General features: G+C 37.1%; 2 protein-coding genes across 3 annotated transcripts in view; one reads left to right on the forward strand and one right to left on the reverse strand.

The window, feature by feature from the left end:
- LOC111059326 (mediator of RNA polymerase II transcription subunit 31) overlaps positions 1-14,437 on the reverse strand; it is a 53,429-nt gene extending 38,992 nt beyond the window's left edge. Inside the window, exons 1-2 of one of the 2 annotated variants that reach the window (XM_039419950.1) lie at positions 14,278-14,434; positions 7,217-7,309 (exon numbers count right to left, since the gene is read on the reverse strand). In XM_039419950.1, coding sequence (XP_039275884.1) covers positions 7,217-7,309; positions 14,278-14,290 — 106 coding nt within the window. In that variant the 5' untranslated portion in view covers positions 14,291-14,434. Of the gene's footprint in view, positions 1-7,216; positions 7,310-14,277 lie in introns of both variants that reach the window. The other variant, XM_039419951.1, reaches the window with a different exon arrangement.
- Positions 14,438-15,534: 1,097 nt separating this feature from the next.
- The window catches only part of LOC111048799 (glutaredoxin-3), a 65,522-nt gene continuing 61,233 nt past the window's right edge, over positions 15,535-19,823 (forward strand). Inside the window, exons 1-2 of the mRNA XM_039419954.1 lie at positions 15,535-15,759; positions 16,648-16,747. Coding sequence (XP_039275888.1) covers positions 15,710-15,759; positions 16,648-16,747 — 150 coding nt within the window. The 5' untranslated portion in view covers positions 15,535-15,709. The remainder of the gene's footprint in view (positions 15,760-16,647; positions 16,748-19,823) is intronic.

Consider the following 19,823-nt stretch of genomic DNA (forward strand, 5'->3'; position numbering starts at 1 on the left):
AGATCACGCTACTATCCACTTACTTACAACAAAGACCTGGAAAATCTAATTCAGGCAAGGAAGCAAGGGGAAGGTGAGTCATTTGATGAATTTCTCAAAGATGTACTGACACTCATGAGGCGTCGAGGAGGTTTCACAGACGAAAATAAATTACAGAGAGTGCATAAGAATCTCCTCCCACGGTACAAATTGTATATTCGGCAATCGGATGCTCATAGTATCAACAAATTGGAAAAATTCGCAAGGGAGTATGAACAGATCAAAGCAGAGGAAAAACAGAATAGACAGAATTCGAGAGTTCACGAGACTGAGGACATGAAAAAGATTACAGGACCCAAGGTCGAGACAATGATAGCCCCTAGAAGTAACAGACCCTCTCTTAGTGAGTCTGAACCCATGTGTTGGCAATGCAAGAAACCGAAGCACTGGAGATCACACTGTCCCAAATTCCCGCCTTGTAGAAGGTGCGGAAAGAGAGCACGGAACTGTGTCTGTGATATGCAAAAGGGCAATGAAACATCAAACAAGACAGTTGTAGTGCGAAAGACACAGACGATTCCTGTGATCAAAGAGACATCACGGGACAACCAACTATTTATTACTGTGACAATCGGTGGTAGAAAGTGCCAAGCGTTGCTGGATACTGGCGCTGAAGCTAATTATATGAGTAACGAGGTCTATGAAGTCCTCCGGAAAATAGGGATGATACGGAAAGAACCAGCATGTCACCACACAATATTAGCTGATGGACGATCTACCTTGTTAAATGGGAAGGTGACAACTAATGTAACTATAGAACAAATCACAGTTCCACTAGCGGCGTCTTTAATGGAAGGACTTGGACAAGAGTTGCTATTAGGCATGGAATTTATGCGTGAAAACAGTGTGAATATTCACACATTCACAAGAGAGGTAGAGTGGGATCCTTCCCAATTGAATCCTTCAAGTCAGCAAATTATGTCACGATTGCTCTTATTGAGGACTAAGACAACATCAGTCCCAACAATAGCGACTGTAGACTCCAAATCTCCGGACAACAAGAGACGCAACAGAAGGGTGTTCAAGCAGGTTGGTTTGAATGAAGTCAAACTCAATGCCTTGATTGATACCAGGGCGGAATTGTCATATAGTCCACGACAAGCATCTTGGGACAACATAGTTAATCACTGTGATGAGATCACCGTCACCGTCTCTGAACGACAGGCCACGATTCATGCTCCAACCGCCAGTGCAAACACTTTGAACTCCGAGAGAGTTGTGGAAGTTAGGATAGAACAAACTCCATCTCATGACGAGTCAGAACCTAGCCTAGCAGTCGACACGGAGAGGACAACCCGAGGTGGGATACATGCCTCCAAAGACCAACTGACACCCCCGCTTCGCCCAACAAAACAGAGGGTGATAGTGAAAGAATCGCTCGAGGTCATAGTGGAGCAAACGCCAGCTTCTGTCAAGCCAGATGATAGCCTCACTGTCAAAACAAAGAGGATAATCCAAGGTGGGATATCATCCTCTAAAGACAATTCAACACACCCACCACACCCAACAAACAGGAAGGTGGTAAGGAATGGATCAATGCCACTATTGACTGACATGGATGTGGAAGAGTCAACGGCCCCTTTGACGGCCATAGAGCTAGTCACACATTCAGAGGATCCCGGACCAGGCCCATCTAGAAATATGGATCCAGTGCTGTGCCACCGCGTTACAACACCTGGTAAGCACAAACGGGCCGGCAGACCACGTATGAAAGTCCGGTTACATGATGGACGATGTAAATATGTGCCTGTGGACCAGGCGTAGATGACACTCATAGTGAGTGGCATACACCTCTAAAGGTGATGCCTGAGAGGTGTACACCACTTAAGGTGATGCCTAGATGGCTCACGCCTTTTAAGGCGGTGCAGTGGACGCCTCCACCACCCCCCCCCCCCCTATTGTGTATAAATCACAATAAATCACTAGATTGAATAAATCTAGCTTATTTTGTGATTCTCACCCTCTCTCACTCACTAGACAAAAGCACCCTATTGGCCGTCTACTACGCATATGTCTACTCATATCTAAGCTATGGAACCATTTTCTGGGGAAATTCTGTTGATAGCGGTAACATTTTAATAATCCAGAAAAAAATAATAAGAGTCATTTGTGGATTGAGATCAAGAGATTCTTGCAAAGCATTCTTCAAAAGCCTAAACATTCTAACGCTACCATCTATTTTTATCTATCAATTGTTAGTTTTTGTTAAACAGAATTTAGATAAATTTCAATTCTGCATGGATAATCACGGGTATAATACACGTAATAGTAGTCTCATTGCTTTTCCAGTACATAGGCACATAGCTCTAGAAAAAACTCCATTCTACTCTGGAATACGTTATTTTAATAAATTACCTGCAGCCATCAGAAATCTAGATTCAATAAACAAATTATTCAAACTAACAGTCAGAAAAATGCTAGTAGAGAAAGCCCCATACTCTGCTGCCAAATTTTAATTTGTGAAAAGGGGCTGTAGAGTGTAACTTAACTTTTTGTGACTTTCATTTCCATGTGAATTTGATGAGTGTATTTATTTATTTTACTTTCAAGAAGTTAGAACTAAGTCTTTTAAATATAATTTTGTTCTAGTATTGACATGTCACCAGTCAAATGAGTGTTACTCAAAAATTGATGTAATGTGACGATAAATAAATGAAATGAAATGAAATGACGGGAAAATATTGCTTAATAATAAATAATATTATTGAAAGACGCTCAGCTATCAGCAAAGCTGGCTGAATGCGGAGATAAAGAGGGTACCGATGGTGCACCATCTTCCGCGCATCAAACAATTCTCACCGCCTCTGGCGGCAGCGCATCTCCATCCCTTCCACTTTGGGAGAGTATTTAAACGCTGGATGAGCCCCAGACCAGAGCATTCCGCTCCCAACCTTCCTGCTCCTTGTACAGCAGCCAGTTGGCTGCCATACGTCCCTGTCCTCCTCTCCTGGTACAGCGGCCCGTTGGCTGCCGTCCCTTTCCACCTATCCTTCCAGGGCACAGCGGCCCGTCGGCTGCCATCCCTTTTCCTCTATCTTCCCAGGGCACAGCGGCCCGTTGGCTGCCGTCCCTATCCATCCATCTTTCCAGGGCACAGCAGCCCGTTGGCTGCCGTCCCTATCCATGCATCCTCCCAGGGCACAGCGGCCCGTTGGCTGCCGTCCCTTACCACCTGTCCTCCCAGGGCACAGCGGCCCGTTGGCTGCCGTCCCTATCCATCCATCCTCCCAGGGCACAGCGGCCCGTTGGCTGCCGTCCCTTTCCACCTATCCTCCCAGGGCACAGTGGCCCATTGGCTGCCGTCCCAATCCATCCATCCTCCCAGGGCACAGCGGCCCATCGGCTGCCATCCCTTTCCACCTATCCTTCCAGGGCACAGCGGCCCGTCGGATGCCGTCCCTTCTCACCTCTCCTTCCAGGGCACAGCGACCCGTTGGCTGCCGTCCCTTTCCGCCTATCCTCCCAGGGCACAGCGGCCCGTTGGCTGCCGTCCCTTTCCTCTCATCCTCCCAGGGCACAGCGGCCCCTTGGCTGCCGTCCCTTTCCATCCATCCTTCCAGGGCACAGCGGCCTGTTGGCTGCCGTCCCTTTCCTCTCATCCTCCCAGGGCACAGCGGCCCGTTGGCTGCCGTCCCTTCCATCCATCCTCCCAGGGCACAGCGGCCCATTGGCTGCCGTCCCTTACTGTCTATCCTCTCTGGGCATAGCGGCCCGTTGGCTGCTGTCCCTGACGTCTATCCTTCCTCTTCCTACTATACTGTAGCGGAACCGAGGCCGTAAGGCCAATACAAAATTACCTCGAAGTGGTGTCATCAGAGTAGAGAGTGACCTTCACGCCGTCAGAAGCACCAGGAGGTGCTGTCCACACCATCTAAGGTACAAAGAAGGAAGAAGTGAAAATTCGACTTGCCTCCTTTCCCCGCCCACATTACGTCTGAGCTCAGTCGTCCAGGAGCCACATCTGGGTATCAATCACCTACCTCTGAAGGTACTCAGGGTGTACGTGATAATGTGTACAGTTCGCCCACACCATGGACAGACTCCTTGGATTGATTCTGAGATTTTGGATGCTAGATGTGAGAGGGATAGAGCTCGGAGGAGATTCAAATCGACTAGAAGTGAGGCTGATTTCAATTCATTTAAAATTCTAAGCAATAGAGTCAAATCCTTGTGTCATAATGCAAAGCTTCGTTACTATCACACCCAATTCAATCGAGGTAAGTCAATGGATGCTCTGTGGAACAACGTTCGCAGGCTTGGAGCACATCAACCTAAACAGCTGCATGAGATGCCAGCAGATGTTTCATTTGATGAGCTCATGACTATTTTGTTGTCCCACCTGCACAGATTGTTAGAGCTTATTTTCTGCAAGACCAACTTGTTAATCAATGTCAACATACACCTCCAGATGAATCATTCTTTTTTGAATATGTGTTTCCTGCAGAAATCTCTGAGTATATTCTTGCCATCAGTAAAAATTCCATGGGTGTGAACAGGATTCCTATAGATTTTATAAGAAACTACTTCCCATTATATTACCCACCATTACCCATATTTTTAATTATTGTATTAAAATAAATATAATTATAGTATTGTTCCTGATTTATGGAAGCAATTAGTAGTCAAGCCTATACCTAAAAAAAAGAATGCGTGTATTCCTGCTGATTTTAGACCAATCAATAGGCCTATGCTCCATCTCTGAAGCCTTTGAGCGTACTGTTCATAGGCAAGTTGTCAGACATTTGGCTGGCTTTGAATTTTTTGCAAAACATCAATCTGGTTTTCGACCAAATACAGTACCTGTACTGCTCTTCTGAAGATGACGGATGATATCAGAGCTGCAATGGATGGAAGGCAGGCTACATTGCTTGTTCAATTCGACTTCACTAAAGCATTTGATAGTGTTGATCACACCCTTTTGCTCCATAAATTGAAAAACCAGTGTCAATTTTCTGACTCTGTGGTGAGGTGGTTTTCTTCATATCTTTCTGATTGCCACCAAGCTGTTAGTGGAAATTCAAACAACTTTTCATCATGGTTACCAGTCAATCAGGGAGTTCCTCAGGGATCAGTTTTGGGACCACTCCTCTTCTTCTCCGTATACATCAACAATGTCTCTATGATATTTTCTCATACCAACTACCATCTCTTTACTGATGATTTGATAATATATTCCCATTTTCCTGTGCATCACTTCCATCAATCCATAGATCACATGAATTCGGATATTGCTAGACTGGGAGAGTGGTCTGGTGTACACAGGTTGAGATTGAATCCAGCAAAAGCCAAATGTATGATTGTTGGTCATCCCAGATTGATGAATAACTTAGATCTAGTCAACTCTCCAGCTGTGGTCATCAGTGGTATAGAAATGCCATATTCTCAGTGTCTTAAGGTTCTGGGCATCTTGATTGATAGTTCTCTGAGTTGACATGAGCAAACCATGCATGTGTGCAATAGAGTCTTTAGTGGAATGCATCAGCTTAAAAAGATCAGAAACTATTTACCGAAATCTGTTAGTCACATTGGTGAATGCTTTGATCCTTCCATTTCTCTTCTACTGTTCAATTGTCTACGGTGATCTATCCAATGAACTGAATGATCGATTGCAGAGTTCCATGAATTTTTCTGTGAGTTTCATACATGATGACAGAAGGGATGCACATATTACTCTTTTCTTCATTGATCTTAACTGGCTTAAATTGAACGAACGCAGAAAATTCTTCATTCTATGTCTGACATATAAATTATTGGTTCTAAATGACAGTCCAGAGTATCATGAGGTTTTCACTTTCATGACTGATGTAAATCTACAACGTCGAACAAGAGCTCATCGCTATAAGTTACAGATACCTCTGCATCGTACAGTATTTTTTAATAAATCTTTTGTTGTTAAAGCCTCAAGAGAGTGGAATGATTTGCCTGATCATATAGTTCTTTGTGGTTCGTTTAATCTTTTCAAAAAAAGGTTGTACCAGCATCTTGGTAATTATACAGTTTGAGGGGGGATGACTTGAATCGTTGTAGGTGTGAGCTTGTCAATAATTTGATTGTAAATTGTAAGTACATAGACCGGTAACATAAATTGATCAGTTTGAGAATATATTTTTGTTATTCTCAGTTATTATTTATTTTTTTCTTTTATTATTTGTTTTTTTATCTTTTCTATTCCATCTATATTTCTGTCTTTGCTTGGGAAATCAAATTATTCTTGTCATGTATTCATGAATTTTCATTCATTCAATTTTCAACATTTATAAATCATATTTATTGAATTGGCTCAGAAGCAGGTGTAAACAAGAAATGAATTGATTCATAATATCATTTCTCCAGTTTTTCTTCTTCTTTAGAATTGAAAAAGCATGTATTTCATTTTCTTCTCCTTCTTCTCTCTTACTCTTTTCCTTAGTTCATTCTCTCCTCTCTCTTTTTCATAACATTATCTATATTATCTAATTTAATTCTATTTTAACTTTCTATAGTTAACTGTTTTTGACGTGACAACGTCTTATAAATTGGTTTGCCGGGTGACACTTCAAGAAACTGCGTTACGTTCCCACGTTATGCGCTCACAATGAGAGCGAGTGAGAGCGTTCGTTTCGGTTCACGGTCGTCTGGAAAGAGCACGAATAGGAGCAGTGGCGAGCAACCAACAGTGACCCGAAGCATTCACCTGGAGAGAGAGTGAAACGGAGCTGTCAACCTGCGCAGGCGCCGCAAGCAATCTCCTGCGACTGCCACTACTTGCGCCACGAATATGAAATTCAGTGCGAGATTCTTTGTATAAATAGATGTTTTAAATATAATTCTTTGTATAAATAAATGTTTTAAATTGTTATTATTACTTCATTCTTCTTCCTACTATACGAATGAATATTAACATTAATATTATTTTACCACTCTAAGTCATTGTCACGTAAAACTTTCGCCTGTATATTATTTGTAATACTTATACTGTATTTTGTTTATTTGTTTTTGTATTATACCGTTGTTTAGTGCAATGGGTCTATCGAGACCTAGCACATCATAATAAAATCAATCAATCAACCAATTTTATGAAATCTGAGATTGAACCCAGCACGTCATAATAAAATCAATCAATCAATCTTAAGTTATCATTGATCTAATCAGATCTATTAGGACTACTTATGTTTTTTATTAGCGATGCCATACTTACAATTGAGGTAATTGGGATTAGCCAAGCACTGAACAAATTCAAGTTCTACTTGAAACCTCAGACGTAATTGATCTTCGGTTTCTGGTGGAGGTCCTGGAAAAAAGCAATATGAGTAGTTTTAATTGACTGAGCGAAGTGAGGTCTGAGATTCAAGTCGACGGTTTGGCATTTATCTTAATGTTTATATGTTGCGCATTTACGGCAAAACGCGGTAATAGATTTTCATGAAATTTGACTGGTATGTTCCTTTTTAGATTGCGCGTCGACGTATAAACAAGGTTTAATTGGTAATTAGAGGTTTAATTTGAAGGTTTAATTTTTGGTAATTTTGCATTTCAAGGATAATATAAAAGGGAAAAGGAGCCTCTTTCATATATGCCAATATTAGAGTAAAAATCTGGTACGGCGCACTCACACAACTTTCTTTGCCGTTATGAAAATTTATCACCTGATGCTAGTGTTCCCGCGCATCTCAAGTCTACTATTCAAAGATTTGAGCCAGCTGGTGACAGGGCAATAACGCTGGAGACACACATGAGGTCTGCTATCTCTTCATAGTAAATGATTTAATAGAATCAACAGTTGCCAACAGTTTGCAATTGTAATAATAACATTTTCTCAGATTTCAAGGTTATTTTAAATTTTAGGTGAGAATGTTACTCAACATTAATTGTAGAGATTTTCATGCTCAATCTTTTCCACTTGGAATTTTTCGTTGAAATTGTACCTGAAGCCTGATAATTGGGAATCTAAAATCAAACTTTGCATAGATGGGGCGGAGCTCCTGGAATTTTTACAGATATGAGACTTGTGGCAGTAGATAGAGCTTATCAATGACTTATTTTAGATATAAATTTGATCAAAATCGTTGGAGCCATTTTCGACAGAATCGCGAAAAACCTTGTTTTTGACAACATTTTCACCATTTTATCCGCCATCTTGAATTGCATTAGATCGAAATTGTTCGTGTCGGATCCTTAGAATGTAAGGACCTTAAGTTCCAAATTTCAAGTCATTCCTTCAATTGGGAGATGGGGACCTTGAAACGTATCTAAATTTAGAACTTGGGGTACCTTAATTTTTTTCGGAAAGCAATACTTTCCTTACCTATGGTAATAGGGCAAGGAAAGTGAAAATCAGACTATAAAACTAGTAGTTCTGTGAACAGTAGACCTCACGCAGTATTCTCATCCACAAGTACCGGATTGAAACTATAGACCTTATGGAAATACAGCAACAGACTGGTAAGGAAAGTATTGCTTTCCGAAAAAAATCTGGTGTGGTACACTCACACAACTTTCCTTGCTCATTGAACTATAAGCCTCATTATCAAACGAGAATAATTTAGGGGAATAACATAATGACGATTGACGGCAACATATTTGCAACTACGATCAGACTACTGTATATGTGTACCTATGTACAATTATTGTTTGCAGAGTACTTTTTCCTTTATGTAAATTGTGAAATTCGATGATTTTATTTGAAATTCGTCAAAACAGCTGTTCTACAGATGAAATATCTTGACTATGACTGTGTTCTTTTTATAAACTGCTCTACCTACCTACCTCATGCACGAGAAGGAGGTTACAAAGTCCATTTCTCAAGGATTGGGTGGACCCCCCATTCGTACCCCAGGAAAAAGACTCATGTCAGTTGATAGAGCTGATAAATAACAATACAGGGTATGGATTTGAAAAAAATCGTTAGAGCAGTTTTTGAGAAAACCATGAAAGACATGGCTTTTTAGTCATTATCCGCCATTTTTCTCAAGAATATTACGGAGCTCCTGAAATTTTCCCAGAAATGAGACTCATGCCAGTTGATAGGGCTTATAAATAGCTATCCATGGTATAAATTTGAAGAAAATCGTTGGAGCCGTTTTTGAGAAAACCGTGAAAACATGGTTTTTTAGTCATTATCCGCCATTTTTCTCAAGAATATTACGGAGCTCCTGAAATTTTCCCTGGAATGAGACTTATGCCAGTTGATAGGGCTTATAAATAGCTATCCATGGTATAAATTTGAAGAAAATCGTTACAGCCATTTTTCGAGAAAAACGTGAAGAACATGGTTTTTTAGTAATTATCCGCCATCTTGAATTGAATTTTATTGAATTTCTTATTGTCGGGTCCTCATGGTATAAGGACCTTAAGTTTAAAATTTCAAGTCAATCGGTTAATTAGGAATGGAGTTATCGTGTTCACAGACATACACACAAACACACACACACACACACACACACACACACACACACACACACACACACACACAGACCAATACCCAAAAATCATGTTTTTGGACTCAGGGGGCCTTGAAACGTATAGAAAACTTGAAATTGGGGTACCTTAATTTTTTTTGGAAAGCAATACTTTCCTTACCTATGGTAGTAGGGCAAGGAAAGTAAAAATTAAGGTACCCCAATTTCTAAATTTCTATACGTTTCAAGGTCCCCTGAGTCCAAAAAAACTGGTTTTTGGGTATTGGTCTATATATATATATATATATATATATATATATATATATATATGTGTGTGTGTGTGTGTGTGTGTTGTGTGTGTGTGTGTGGTGTGTGTGTGTGTGTGTGTGCGTGTGTATGAGTGTATGTGCGTCTGTGTACACGATATCTCATCTCCCAATTAACGGAATGACTTGGAATTTGGAACTTAAGGTCCTTTCACTATAAGGAAACGACACGAACAATTTCGATCAAATGCAATTCAAGATGGCGGCTAAAATGGCGAAAATGTTGTCAAAAACAGGGTTTTTCGTGATTTTCTCAGAAACGGCTCCAACGATTTTGATCAAATTCATACCTAAAATAGTCATCGATAAGCTCTATCAACTGCCACAAGTCCCATATCTGTAAATATTTCAGGAGCTCCGCCCCATCAATGCAGATAGATTCCCAATTATCAGGCTTCAGATACAATTGAAACAAAAAAAATCAAGTGGAGTAGATTGAGCATTAAAATCTCTACAATTAATGTTCAGTAACATTTTCACCTAAAATTGAAAATAAGCTTTAAATTCGAGAAAATATGATTAATCAATTGCAAATCATTGTTGATTCTATTAAATCATTCACTATGAAGAGATAGCAGACCTCATGTGTGTCTCCAGCGTTATTGCCCTGTCACCAGCTGGCTCAAATCGTTGAATAGTAGACTTGAGATGCGCGGGAACACTAGCGTCAGGTGATCAATTTTTATAACAGCAAGGAAAGTTGTGTGAGTGCGCCACACCAGATTTTTTACTCTAATATTGGCGTATGAAGGAGGCTCCTTTTCCCTTTTATATTATCCTTGAAATGCAAAATTTCCAAAAACCTTGTATATACGTCGACGTGCAATTAAAAAAGGAACATACCTGTCAAATTTCATGAAAATCTATTACCGCGTTTCGCCGTAAATGCGCAACATATAAACATTTAAACATTAAGAGAAATGCCAAACCGTCGACTTGAATCTTAGGCCGGTTGCAGAGCTCGACCGACCGTCAGTGCGTATGCACCATCCTGACCCTACATCAGTTTTTCTGACTCACAAAATGGACGCCTTTGCAGATTGTTCAATTGCAGCTTATTATCTTCGTAAACGAAAGATTAAAAGAAGTAGATACCAAGTACATCCGATGGTCGCCCAAAGAGCATTTCAAAGGAAAATTTAGTACCATTATATACATCATTGCTTGGGGTGAAGATACATTTTACAACTACCTCAGAATGTCCATCAGAAATTTTGATGAGTTATTTCGAGCTTGTATCAACATTGGGAATACTTGCAGTCACTTTAAGCTATGGATCAAATAAATGTAGATAATATTAATAATATATGATTTTTTCAATAAAAAATTCAGAAATTATTGAAGAAATTTATAGAAAAACTCTGAATTCAAATATGACACTATTAATTGAAATCATTCATTATTCTATTCAATTCAATATCAGCTGATTTTCGGGCAGAGGTGTCAGCACATTGGTTATGTTGCGATCGGGCTACTGATCAGTACAGCTCTGAAAGCTTCTATTTGTTTCAATAGCGCGTCAGTCGACCGATGGAACGGATGCGCACGAGCTCGACCGATGGTCTTTGTACGCTGTATAAAACGCATGGTCCTGACCGTGCGCATACGTGCCGTCAGTCCTGCTCTGAACGGATACATGGATTATCTATGGAAAGTTCAAGCGCGACTGACGTACGCACTGACAGTCGGTCGAGCTCTGTAACCGGTGTACCGAAATATTCTTAGTACGAGGCCTTAGACCTCACTTCGCTCGGTCAATTATTCATCATAAATCAGCTGTCGAGTTGATTATAAATTGCATGCAATTCAATATCTCAATGTAACTTGGTAAAAAATCAGCTGCTGTGTAGACTATAAATTGCATGCCTCATTTTTATGAACTATTGATTTCGTGCAATAACGCATGCAATTAATAACTAAAATAACATAGTATTGTCTCTCAAACTTTCTCTGCTTTAAACTTGGGCTGTCCTGTTGCCAGTATGTCTTGAAGGAGATTAGCTTTTGATGTTAGAATTTTTGATACACCAACCCCAACAGCCATTAGCCGTTTTCACACCGATATCTCGCCGACACTACATACAGGATTTACTCTGGACAGTATAATAGGAGGCTGCGGTTTATAACTGCGCTAGGTCTACTGTTTACAGAACTACTAGTAGGAGTGGTAGCTATATGAGTAGCTACAATAGAAGTAGTTTCAATACAGACTTTGAAAACAAAAAGTATAAAAGGAAAAAATCTGGTGTGGCGCACTCACACAACTTTCCTTGCCGTTATGAAAATTTTCATTCCAATTTAAAATCAATCAGCTGACGAGATCAATTCTGCTATCTCTTCCAGTGAATTATTAAATAGAATCAACCAAGGTACCTAGAATACATTTTAGGTACATTGGAATCAATGTACCCCAATGCACCTAATCAGTTGCCTCTCATTAAGTTTGCAATTGAATAATGACATTTTCTCGAATTTCGAGCTTATTTTCAATATTAGGTAAAAATGTTACTGGACATTAATTGTAGAGATTTCCATGCTCAATCTTTTCCACTTGGAATGTTTCGTTTAAATTGTATCTGAAGCCTTGGAAATCCAAAGTCTATCCGTTAATTGGCAAATGAGATATTGTGTACACAGACACACATACACTCAGACCAATATCAAAAACTACTTTTTTGGACTCAGGGGACCTTGAAACGTATATGAATTTAGAAATTGAGGTAGCTTTTTTTGGAAAGCAATTCCTCACCTATGGTAATAGGGCAAGGAAAGTAAAAAATATTTATATCATATTCCCCAGGCAACGCTAAAAATTGAGACCATCCAACAGCTTAATAAGTTTTAACGATTGATAATTTCTCTGATGGTCAATGAATTGCAAACAGAGGAGTTTATTCCCAAAAAATAAAGGCTACCTAATTATTATAATAGGCCTATACATTCAAAAGGAGTTGCTTATAATAAACTTAGTCCTAATTAGAATACCCCATTAGAATGATATATGTTGGGGTAATCATAATATTCTTTTCTAAAACATGTACAAATAATTTAAAAAATATGAACAGTAATTTTAGTATGAATAGTGATGTAGTTATATAAGTGAAGTGATAGAGATAGTAGTTGAGTGGTAGATATATATACTTGTTAGTATATATAGAAAGATGACAGTAGTTTATCCTATATCATATATTTACAATGAGCTCCAGTATCTGCATATAACCAGTTTATTTTAAATAGATTTATATTTATTTCGTCCTTTGCGATCTGATGGATTTTATTGTAAATTCTAGAACCTAAATATTCTACTGATCTCTGACCAAAAGATGTGTTTTCATGAGATGAATTCAGATTTCAAATTCTGGTGTTGTAGCTATGGGAAATTAAATCAGTAGAATTTTTATTCTTCTTAATATCAATTACTAAAACTGATAAACTTACAGATCACTGTCTGACGCTGAGAACTTTGCTTTCGATGAACAATTTACTAGTTAGAAAACAGTTGTTTTTGTTCGTCATAACTTCAAGAATACGTTTCTGAGCTTTGAAAATTAAATCTATGAAGTTGTAATTTGCTGCACTCCAAACCAACAGTCCATACCGGTATCTTAAAAGTGTACTATTTTTATTGTATCTTCTATCGTATCAAGTATAAATATGACGAAGCTGGTAGATTTTAACCTATGAATGAGCTTTCTTATTTTTATTTGTGTAGGCCTACGCTATATATGCTCATCCCATTCCAATAGATCATCTACAATATTATACCTAGACTAGATTTCAACATTATTCTCCCATTTACAATAATTGAGCTTCAATGATTACTGGTACGTAATACGGTACTGGAAATAAGCTAGTCAAAAGACCATTTTTTTACAAAAAGTTCTAATTATTTATGATTTTAACAAATAGATATTAAGTCGTATGCCGCATCTCCATATTAGCCTAGTCGATGGTCCAGTAAGCTGACCCAGCCAGCAATTTGACCAGTGCACAAACCACCCATCCAAACAGTAAATACTGGAGCTGGTCGACATTGGTCTTTATTGAACCAACATGTAGATGCGGCATTCTGAGGTATGCCAATAAATTAATATAAACTCGGATAAAAACTTTAATGAATGGAGACTTTTTATCAAGTACAACTTTGTACGCAAATGTTATAAGTTTTATGCTTTTTATGTGTATGACTATTGTCAATGATTACTGTTTTTTATCCTGTGACAAATAAAAAAATGAATTTAATTGAGTTAAGTTAATGCGTCGCTCTTGCGGCGGCCATAAAACAGTTGCTAAAATTTCAGATGCCCTGAGATTGATCAGATAAGACCTGAAAACTCTTGGCACAAAACCTGAGCCAGCCAGGTCTTATAATATTATAATCATTTTAATATAGATATATTTTTATAGATCATTTTTATATAGGATATTTAAAATTTCAGCTTTTTTGGGCAAAACTTACAACACTATAAAAACACTTGCATAACAACTATAAATAAGTTTACTAGAAATATATATGGAACGAAATATTAGATTACCTCGAAGGGCCATTTTCCTTCTAAACAAAAATAATATAGATGTTTAGGGATTAAATGTTTTACGACACAGTTAAATAAGTTAGCAAAACATCAATTTCTATTAGAAATTAAATTGAGGTTAAATTGAGCATCTACAAAACACTGCCTTTTTGATCTAGACTTGGCATAAGTTACTTCTTCTTCATGCTTATTTTGAGTGAAAATCAATTTTACTATAACCTAGTCCACAATATGATATAATAGTGATATGTGATATAATATGAATAGTTACATCAATCACAATTATATCTAAAACTTTCAAATTCAATTCAAAGCAGGGAAATATATAGAAGGCATTAGAATCAATTCCGATTAGATCGACCTAACCTAAAAACTCTTGACGGTCAGTTAGGGACGTTCCGATACCGCCATTCATTCGATACTTGGTATCGAGTCGGTATCGAAAGGAGAGTATCGATATTAGTAAAGTATCGAAAGAAAAGTATCGATACCACGAGTATCGAAAGAAAAGTATCGATACCGATACCACAAGCATCGAGTGAGCATTAAGTATCGGAATTACCAACTAAAATACTTATCTACTAACTGCAAAACTGCAATCTATCAAGTATAGTCTCAATAGTCTGTCGAAACAAAGAAGACCCTCTGGCAAGATGGAAAAATGACTCCAGCTTGGTCAATAAGGGCACGATAAGGGTATCAATACGTTTCTTTCGATACTTTACTAATAACGATACCCTCCTTTCGATACCAAGTATTGAAAGAATGGTGGTATCGGAACTGGAACGTCCCTAAAGATGTGTAAATGACTCAAGCTCGGTCAATATTGGTTCAAAAATTATCAATTTGATTTCAAATTGTAGGAATATTTGTTCAAGAATTATAAATGTGGTCTTAATAGTAGATCAAATTGATAATTTTTGAACCAATATTGACTGAGCTTGAGTCAGTTATGTACTGTTTGTTATTAGTGATGTCATAATGTCTGGTAACTGCTACACTGGGCTATAATTCAGTACTATAATTTTCATCTATATTAATCCTTATAATCTTCTAAGATTGATATAACAATTTATTTATGATTATGTAATTAATTGAAGTGAACTACTTTTTTACCCATTTCGCCATTCGATACCGTTTCGATATTCCAACTTGCGTATCGATACCAGTAAAGTATCGAATCATTCGATACCGATACCGATACCACCGGTATCGAAAGCAAAGTATCGATACCAGTAAGTATCGGAACGTCCCTACGGTCAGTACAGTACTCAGTACTACGGAGTGAACTGAACTACGGACTTACGGTACATTACATCAGACGTTCACTTCATTGTACCAAACATTTATTGTCTAATTTTTTTTAGTTTTAGACAAGTTAATAATAGTTTTCAAATATTTAGAGTGTAATAGGTCAAGTTATTCATTCAACATGAGTGTTATAGAACTAAAAAGGAAGGAGGAATTTGACAACTTCAAGACGTAATGTTTGTTTTGAATTTATTTTAGTGTAGCCTATTCTTATCTTAATTACCTTATTAATTTTTGCAGCCTATAAAAATTCAAGTTAAATTATTATGCCAGCTATTAGGCTATTTGATTCCTCTGAATTTTTTTTTATTAAAGATTTACCTACAGTAACTGTTGTAAAATTTTAATCCGTAGGCCTACATCAGTAGACGCTACTATGGATAGAGCGAAGATAGAGCGAAGAGCTTGATGTTTGGTAAAATCTAGCCTAAGTGTTTAGGCAACGGTAGTTAGAAGAAGAAAAAATTCTTCAATATACCGTGGTTTAGACTATTTAGGCTACTTGTATAATATTGTAGCCTAAACTTAATTGAATAATCAAGGAAAACCTTCAAATCAAATTATAAAACCAAATCAATCATCATAAGAATTGAAAGATATAGCATTTAAAATTCTGTAGGTAGGCTGAGTTAGCACAACATCTAACTTCAACGCCAACGCCTTATTTCAATCATTTAAAGACTTCTGCTTCAAGAAGGTGTTTACAGGGTAGTTATTTAATATAAATATAGTAATAATTTATTGTTAAACTTCATTATATTTCTTTATATTACCACCTAATTAAAGTATTGTGGTGCGTCCTGCATAATTTATTTGTCATCTTGCCATTGTTCAATTTTGTTTTAATTCACATGTACCACAATAGCCTATTTGTACAAATGGAAAGATACATCCGGAAAGTTTCTGATAATCTTGACAACAATTTTCTTAAAGCTAATTAATTTTATAGCCAATTATTTTCAACTTATAAGCCTATTTGATATCCAATAACTTACTGTAGTTTTCAATTTCTTCTAATATTGTTCATAAACAGGCCTTCAAGTAAATTTTGTGTTTCAGAGATCAATTGGTAGTTGTTCACTTTTTTGCTGACTGGGCGGAGCAATGTCAACATATGAATGTGGTCTTAGAGGAGTTGGCTGCACAAAAAAATTTGCAGGTACAAGATTTATTATTATTTATCAACTTGAAAATACATCTCCAAACATCTATTTCAGTATTTATACAGATACATCTCCAACTCAGTCGTCAAATAGGCCTAAGCGCAATGTTAGTTCTCGTAAGAAAATGAGCAGAAAAGTGAATGCTGAGCCCCAAAAATCTCTTAGCAACAAACAACTTAAGAGACCTCCTCCTATTATACTTTACAACATTCAAGACTAGGCCCATCAAGAAGTTTATATGATTTCAAATAATAATTTGAAAAACTCTTCCGAGAGAATGGGAGACCAATGATTAGTAGGCCTATAGAGTAATTTTGAAGAGGAGGCACTGGCTGCTGTTCACGTCGTTGGAAATTTTCTCCGTATTTGAAGTTCAGTTTTCTAAAATTAAATCACAATTCTGATTTCTTGCTACTATAAAATCGTGAAATAATATTACATGTTCATAAATAATTTTAAAATGTTGACAGTGAAAGTGCTAGAAAACTGCCAATCGTAAGTAAGCATGACTAACCTAATTCGACACGACTTGACAAATTTGGTGAGATCTTCTCATGCCTTCTACTTGAACTTCATAATTATTGAACGAAATTTGGATTTTCTTATTGAAATATTACATCTCTACAAATTGTTTCATCTAAATTTGGCTTAAAGGTGGGCTGCTGAGATCAAGGTATCTCATTTTAGATTTACATGAGCCAGTAGGCTATGTAGAATTGCAAGGAATAGTTGGGCTTGACATATCAGTGCATGATTCCTATTGGCATAGCCACCTCTAATCCACCTGTATTGGAGGTGGCTATGATGCTATTGGTCGTTTTTTGGACTTTTGTATTGATTTCTTAGAAAGTTCATAATATTATGACTCGAACTATGGACCAAATATACAGTTTATAATATATTTCAATACCAAACTCTTGAACTTCATACATAAGTTAGGTTATTTCAAATTAAATCAAGTTTTATTCAATGATATCACTTACATGACAAATTCCACTATACAAATGATATTACAGATCATTGAATACAATACTGTTTGTTTAAGAAAAATCTTGTCTGCAAAATTTGAATTTAATTCGAATTAATTTTATTGAATAAATAATACAAAATTTTGAATCTATTAATAAAATAAAATAATTCAATAATAATTCAAAATAATTGAACTCACTGCGAGAATAAAATTATTAAACATTGACCGATTCCAAATAGGAATTCTTACCTGCAGTTTCAGTCCTCAGTTTCAAAATTAAATTATGATTAAGTCTATGAACTGTGCTAAATTAAATAATTTACTGTGATACATACGATATTGAAACACATATTTTTATAATATACTCAACAAATCGGTGGATAACCTACAATCTACTTCTCTAATGCAAATACTGTGAACATGACAAATAAATGCTGTGATATAATTATGTGATGAACTTTATGTTCAAGATTAGTGTTTCTATAAATGTTATAACTTAGAGTTGCTACCTATTAGTGTCATGTCAACTTATATTGTAACTTGACCATAAAAAGCTTTCAAAAATGAAAATAACAAAATCAAGAGTGCAAAAAAATGAAACAATGTAGGAAGAAGAAGAACCCAACACACAGTACCCTTGCAAAATAAGTACATTTCTGGTTGAGGATGACGACAGGGCAGTTGCCTGTGAATGCAATGACAACCAATGGCACTACATCAAATGTGTTGGAATAACTGATTACGATAATATGAAGAATTTGAGAAATAATAATCAATGGTTTTGTGAGGATTCCGATTTGCAAATAAATAGAGAAGCTATGTATGTCTCCTCCTTACTTGACGCAAATAATGTTCATTATTCATTAATTCATTGATAGTTTATTATTTGGACTCAAAATAGGACTAAACTTATAAATTGGTAAACATAACCTATTTTTGGACAATTCCTATCCAAATATTGGGAAAGAAACAGTTTCGGGCTTTAAGCCTGTTGTTCCTTTCCCAATCATTCAGAGTTGAAAATTATATTGTACCTATCAATGTATAAATAAATAAATACTGGAATACATAATTCCAGAAATAATACTGGAATTATTAATCAGATGAATCAATCTTATGCTATCATCAATCTATATATGCAGGATATTACAAAATTAAGGAAGGAAATAATTATACAGAAAAAGGAAAACTATCGACTATCTGGGATGATTGCAAGAAAAATGGAGGTTATTTACAAGTTGGAAAGCATTATTTCTGAATTCTCTCAGGGCATACAACCATAGCTTATACATGCTCAAAAAGACAGATACCGGACTCCAAAATAAAATAGTAATCTTCAAGAAGAACAGCTTGAAAACTAGAATAGAATAAATAGACCTGAAAGAGCCATACGGATCAGTTGAGCAGATCTTTGAGACAATAGCAGTAAAGATACAGTTGAAGCTGATGGACCTCATCATAATAGGAACATACAGATCACCAGATCCCAGGACAGAAGCAATGTTCCTGACACGACTTGGATATGACTTGCAGTCTTAGCAAGGCGCTTCAAGAGGGTACGTGCCACCTTAGTCCTCCGACATACCCAGAACCTGACAGGAGTGAACAGCGACTATCTCATCCAGTGACACCGTACGCCAGTAACAGGGAAAGACTGTTTTGAAAAAGACTCGAATTGGCGTGTGCGTTAGGCGCCAAACCCGGACACTTTTACATTCGTACAGAAACGACAAAGTCAGACACATCGAATCTCTTCCAAAACAAGACGGTTAAGTTACACTTCTTGGACGGACTGTACTACGCAGAGGTCAGAGCTGTCTTGTTTTCAAACAATGGTAATTGTTTGATGAATCCCCATTTGTAGGCTATTCTTAACAAGACAATTGACAATTTATTTCTTAAACCTAACACTCTTTTCTATCTCTCTTCGTAGTAATATCAGGCGATGACTTATCTTGTAACTGTATAATTCGTTATATATCATTCCTATTTTGTGCAGTTGTCTCTCTTTTCTGCATTTATTTGGAGCATAAATAATAGAGCTATTAGTAAATTTCTTGACACAAAACAAAAATAACTTCACTTGATAGTTCAATTGTCAA

The sequence above is a fragment of the Nilaparvata lugens genome, chromosome 2 (genome assembly GCF_014356525.2).
Source record: "Nilaparvata lugens isolate BPH chromosome 2, ASM1435652v1, whole genome shotgun sequence".
In the NCBI taxonomy this organism is placed as follows: Eukaryota; Metazoa; Arthropoda; class Insecta; order Hemiptera; family Delphacidae; genus Nilaparvata; species Nilaparvata lugens.